Genomic DNA, 6000 nt, shown 5'->3' with positions numbered 1-6000 from the left:
CGATGTCTAAAACAAACATCCTCTGTGTTAAAGTTGCAAATTGATGAAAGCAGAATTTGCATTTCTTACTGTTACTTTTTTATTTCTCACTAAAAGGGACGGTCAGTAAAAACTAATAAATTCACCCCATAACATTTAAATGTTCAGCTTTAGCATGTCACACCTTTCAGTACCACCTCCACGTTACACTGTACTGCAGAACTGGTAGTCTCCAACATGCAGAATCAAAATACAAAGTGCGAAATCAACCATCACTCCATTAAACAGCAATAAGATTGAAATGCTACACAGGATCAAGGAAAGTACATTCAATATTTAGCTTTACAATTGCACAGAACCCCAGAAAAATGAAGTTTACCTGCATAAACACTCCACCACATGTGTGTTATACTTGAAATGTGCGATTGTTTTTTAATCACTCAAAGGGCATGCAGGTTAGGTTTAGCTGCAAAAGCTGCCTGGCTTCTAAAATGTACAAACTTCTAATACAGCCAACAAATATGAATGGAGAGTTGGAACAAACTGGAAACCTAGTAGCAAATATTTCTGCCATTCGTAAATGCAGATACTGAATGTACAGGATTTGATGGTTAAGAATTTAATACCAGTTTCTTCTACAATTTTTTTTCACCTTCTTGAGGGAAAAGGAACCTGTCACACTCCTGGACCACAGTGACTTATGATGCATTTAACTAACAGCTTAACTCCGGACGAAAATATATATTTCATCCAACATTCAGAAAGTAAATCATCCTCAAAAAATAACTGTAATGAAATCACCTGGTCGTCCTGCAGAAATAAGTATTAGCATGAAGTATGTTTTTACAGTTCTGAACACAAACTAGTACAATGTGATCTCAAATCAAAAGACCAAACAGTTTTTTGAATCATCAAAACATCTTAGGCTACGTTCACACTGCAGGCGAAAATGCATCAAATCCGACTTTTCTGACCCTATGCGACCCATATCCGATCACAGAAACTGAGGTTTTGGACTTGATTAGCATATGGGGAGACAATTCAAACAAGCTAAACGACTCCGTGGCCATATATACCTCCGCATGGAGCCACTGGTCCAAACGAGGCCATTGTTAAAGCACGGGCTCTCTTTTTTTCTCAGTGTCGTTCTTTTCCTAATAATTTTTCAAAATTATGTCGGTTATGACTGTGCAGAAATTGATAGACTGCTGAAACAACACCTACTAGCTCTGTAGCAGCCATTTTTACTTCTATAAGCAGAGCGTGTTGTGTGTGACGTCTTCTTTTGCGTCTTCTTTTGTGCATGCCGTGAACACTAGAGCGCATTTGCTGTTGCATTTTATTTGTAGTGTGAACAACCAGACAAAAAAAAAGAGTCGAATTTGATCAAAAAATTGGAATTTAGCATTAAGACCTGCAGTGTGAATGTAGCCTTAGTCAACCATTCAGTACATATAGATCAGTCATTGCAATAATTAGTCCAGCAGTCCGCAACCCCCAATCTGTGGCAAAACTTCAAATTAATCTTCAGGCTTAAGTCCACTATGGTCATCCAGCTTAAGTTAAGACACAAATGTTTGTTGGAAAACAGCCTGAGTCATTTCGTACCGCGAGAGTTGAGGCTCGGGTGTGAAATTGATGGTTTTCAGGGTTTTCTATCATTAACTCAGTTAACTGGGTCTTTTCCCTTGTTGTAGTTGTGTGTCTTATTTGGAAATATTTACGCATTATCATAGCGACCAGCGAGCATTAAGGGTCAGAGAGGAGGATGTTACTCTCAATGTTGTTGGCGCATTTCGGGAGGATGTTGCTAATGAAGTTACACACTTCTGGTGATAATTTGAAATCACAAATTAATAGTTTGCCCACCAATGTTGTCAGATAATGGCGCCTGACTCATCCAATGCTTTGTGAAAAATACCCCAGTCAATGGCTAGACCGCGAAAAAACCACGGCAAGGGTCTAAAATGTTTGGCATCATAAGCAGACTCCTTAGAAAGGAATCCACCTAAGACTAATGAAAATAAAGTATGTGCTAAATATAATCTTCCCTCACCAAATTTCTTGATGAGTTTAAGCGTGCAAACATGTCTCTGAGACAGTACGAAGAGCGAGGTCAATCCGTCGTGCACATCAAGAGAAACAGAATTACACCTTCACTCCACATCAGCAATGAGTAAGCACTATTCATGCTTTTAAAATACTCCTGCTATCTTCCAATGACAGCGGCAATGATAAAAAGGAACCTTTTAATCAATCTGTGGCAAAACTTCAAATTAATCTTCAGGCTTAAGTCCACTTAATGGTCATCCAGCTTTAACTCAAGATATGAATGTTTGCTGGAAAACAGCCTTTCTGACATCACCGCAGGAACGGATGAGGACAGAAACATAGATCCAAAACAGGTGGGACTCCAACATGATGTGCATGGCTAAATTTGATCAGAGACCTATGTTCCCCAAGCAGTCATCATTCTCACTGCCTCAACATCTGTCTGTTTGATGAAGGAGCAATTTTTAATAATCCTGCAGGTTCTGGTCGTGGTTCTGGTTGTGATTCTGAGAAGGGGGCAGCAGGCAGGTGACATGGCCGATGCCTTTGGTGACGCCCTCCCTGAAGAGAAGCTTAGCGCCCAGGCGCAAGTACTCGGGGTGTTTGATAAAGCGGAAACGAACAACAGCTCTCTCGCCAGTACGCAGCTCATCCTGCAGCAGAAATCCAAGGTTACATGATGTGGTTACATAGAAGCTTGAAAAATAATCATGTATTATGTAATTTCAAACCTTTCCATGAAGGCACTCCACAGTGGCAGTCTGCCTGACATTACCAACGTGTATGGTGACCTGTGACCCCCGACGGAAAGTCTTGGCATGGAAGAGCAGGACAATGGCAGCTTCAAACTGACAGCAGATGGTTGGGTTCATCTTGGGACTGACCATCACCATGCCCTGTAACACCAATAACACACTGATGTAACCACAGGTTGTTATCAGCAGTTGTAGAATATTTGCAGGTCTTACAGGTATCAAAAAGCAGTCCTTTATCCATTAGTGTGCAACTTGTTACGAATAAATTGAAATTTTCCTACAACTTGGTTGTGCACACTCTCAGACATTTCCAGGTGGTAGAATCCAAAACTAGCTTCTATCATCCATAAGTTCAAGCTCACAAGAGAAATGTTTCATTTTTGGATAAATAATATGCCCACCTTCTAATACACAGGTTGGTATTTGAAGAGCAACGCTGGGTTCACATCCATCAACATATACAAGTTGTCAAAAACAAATGTATCAGCAATTTAGCACAAAAACATTCGATGGAAAGACAATACACTTTCCTCACATCAAACTATGCAAGTTAAGTGCAATATTGTCTCCTGTTGTATTCAGTTTGAATATTGATGATCTTTCTGTCAAGTTAAATGAATGTAAGACTGGGTGTATGGTGGGTAACCTCCATGATGATTTGGTCATTTTGTCTCCCTACAGTCCTGGTTTGCAGTAGTTACTTAGTTTGTGCTAGTTATAGTGCCCGGTATGATATTGCTTTTAACCCTAAAAAGCATGTTATTGTGATTGTTACAACTAAGGAGGATGACAAGGTAAATTTTCCATCTTTTCATTTAGCAACCAAGTACTGGATGTGGGGAACAACGTATGACTTGGGTCATATCTTAACAAGTGATCTTTGTAATGATGATGATGATGTGAAAAGACAGTGCTGTGAAGGTGTACGAGCAAGCTAATATCTTGGCACATACATCTGGCACTTTTTAAGCCTATTGTACTTTAAAAAAAAATACGGGTCATTTATGGTGTAATTATAGTAAAGCCATAACCAAAGCCAAACTGCAAGTGGCTTTTCAGGATGCATTTAGAATTTTCCTTAGACCAATTTGGACACCTGCAAGTCAAATGTTTTTCATGAGCAACATCCCACCTTTTCATGCCTTACTCAGGAACTATATGTGCCAATTTATGTGTCATTTGAGCGAGTCAAGAAATTCAATAGTCTTGTGAGTTTTGTCTTTGTTGTTTTTCTTTTAATTATATGGACAAATTTTCTCTGAAAAAAAAAATACAATACAAAGCTACATCATCTCTCTGAACTTGTGTTCTCACCACTTGTGGTGTCTGCAGTTTCACCAATGACCTTAAAAATGTGCAGAGACCAAAAATGTGAATTTCTGTTTGGATTACCAGGAAGTAATCTGAGGGCTCAAATTACGGTCAGAAAGATTTTTTTGTTTTGTAACGTTGTAACCCAAAAAATCTGAACATGTTATGTTTGTGCATCCATAGATAAGAATTTCAGTGTTTGTAAAAAATAATTACAAGTTAAAGCTGAAAGGAAGAAATTTCTGGTCAAAATTTGCACTTTTAAGTTGAAACTCACACACAAGCGAGGGAACTTGAGCACAGAGTTACAACTACGCAGTCTGATTTACAAGTACAAAATATTTATGGCCACAGTTAGAGCCCATAGTAATCTGATAACAGCAGCTGTACTGACAGCAGTCCAGAGGTGCATGAGGAGATGACCTACAAAGGTACACTGTGCAAATTTAAACTGAGTGAAGTTGTTGAGTTTTAGAGTCACAGAAGAAGTCACTATATCAAGGAAAGATAAATTGATTGAGACACTTTGTATGTAGGGTTTGCAGAGTTTTTACTTCCTAGACAATTCTTGCATGTACGTTAGAACATTTTGGGTTGTCGTCTGTCCTTGCCAATTATAGAGATCCTTTCCTCAACACATTGGGGGACAATTCAAAACAACCGTTGCTTCAAGTTACCTCTTTATATTGTAAGGTAAAGATCCTGAACTAATAACAGAATACTCTGTATTTTTAGCATGAGTCTGGTCTGTGTTTCGCAGAGAAATTAAACACCATTAATAAATTTGAAAAACTGCGACCATGAAGGTCGACTGCGATCCTTCCCTCTGTGTTTTCCAAATTCTCAAAGGAACTGCAAAGTAACTTCCAGTATAAATAAAAGAGAGCAAACAAAATATGCAATATACACACACAGAGATGTATGAATTTGTGCAAGTTACATTTAAAAAAAAAACCTGAATCCCCCTTTAAATCATCTCCTACATCCTTTCATGTCTTTAGGTGGCCTCTAACCTTGCGCAATAGTGAACGGTCAAAGTTTCCCAAAGCCAGCGTTGCAGCCTGTCCAGCCCTCAGCACTCTGCAGGCAGAGCGGTTCCTCTGGATACTGCCCACCTTCAGACGCAGAAAACGGCCCTCATCAGTTGGACCCACCACCAGCCTCTCACCCTCCCTACACATTCCACTGAAACACAGACCGTCACACAAACACAAACTGTTCTTAGTGTAATGCACGGCACTTTCCATGATTACAAAGACCTGCTCTGTGTCCAACCAAGGACCCGTAAAATGAAAAGCTGCGATATATTATCAAAGATTCTATTCTTATAAAAGTCATGTGTTATATATATCTCTATGAATATTTGGGGTTCCCACTGTTTCAAGAATAAAATGTAAAATAATATTGACAACATATTAAAGCAGACAGTGCTATCTCACCTGTACAGAGTTCCTCCAACCACAGTCCCAACGTCAGGAACTGAGTAGATCTCATCAACCTTCAAACACAGAAACGATTAAATGTCAGTCTGCGCTTTCCACACTCCAGCATGCAAGTCACACACACGTCTCTACCACATTCTATTAGGGGCTGGTGTGTGTGTGTGGTGTGTTTTTGTTTTCTTTTTCCTTTTTCGGCGCAGGGTAGGCAGGGCGGTGATTCGCAGGATCACCAGCACACCTGTGGCAAATCAGGCCGGAGCTTTTATAGGGAGCTGACATCTGGTGTAAGATTATTGCCTCTTCCACAAGTAGTAACGTGCGAGTTCGCTCTCTAGATTGGCATCTACGACCTGCCGAGTGTTTTAAGATCTTATTTTCCTTCCACCAGCCTGCCTCGCTCCCCGACTGCCTGTCTGTGCCTCTGAAGACTGTTTAATCGGTCTGAACTGGGAATCACCTTG

At 39.9% G+C, this 6000-nt stretch overlaps 1 protein-coding gene across 1 annotated transcript in view; it reads right to left on the bottom strand.

Annotated features, from left to right (window-relative positions):
* Positions 1 to 1358: 1358 nt before the first annotated feature.
* gtpbp2b (GTP binding protein 2b) overlaps positions 1359 to 6000 on the bottom strand; it is a 30113-nt gene continuing 25471 nt past the window's right edge. Inside the window, exons 9-12 of the mRNA XM_026172014.1 lie at positions 5537 to 5595; positions 5111 to 5282; positions 2763 to 2927; positions 1359 to 2684 (exon numbers count right to left, since the gene is read on the bottom strand). Of these exons, the coding sequence (XP_026027799.1) occupies positions 2496 to 2684; positions 2763 to 2927; positions 5111 to 5282; positions 5537 to 5595 (585 nt within the window). The 3' untranslated portion in view covers positions 1359 to 2495. The remainder of the gene's footprint in view (positions 2685 to 2762; positions 2928 to 5110; positions 5283 to 5536; positions 5596 to 6000) is intronic.

The sequence above is a fragment of the Astatotilapia calliptera genome, chromosome 6 (genome assembly GCF_900246225.1).
Source record: "Astatotilapia calliptera chromosome 6, fAstCal1.2, whole genome shotgun sequence".
Taxonomy (NCBI): domain Eukaryota; kingdom Metazoa; phylum Chordata; class Actinopteri; order Cichliformes; family Cichlidae; genus Astatotilapia; species Astatotilapia calliptera.
The sequence above is the reverse complement of the archived record's forward strand: the minus strand, read 5'-3'. Positions and strand labels throughout refer to the sequence as shown.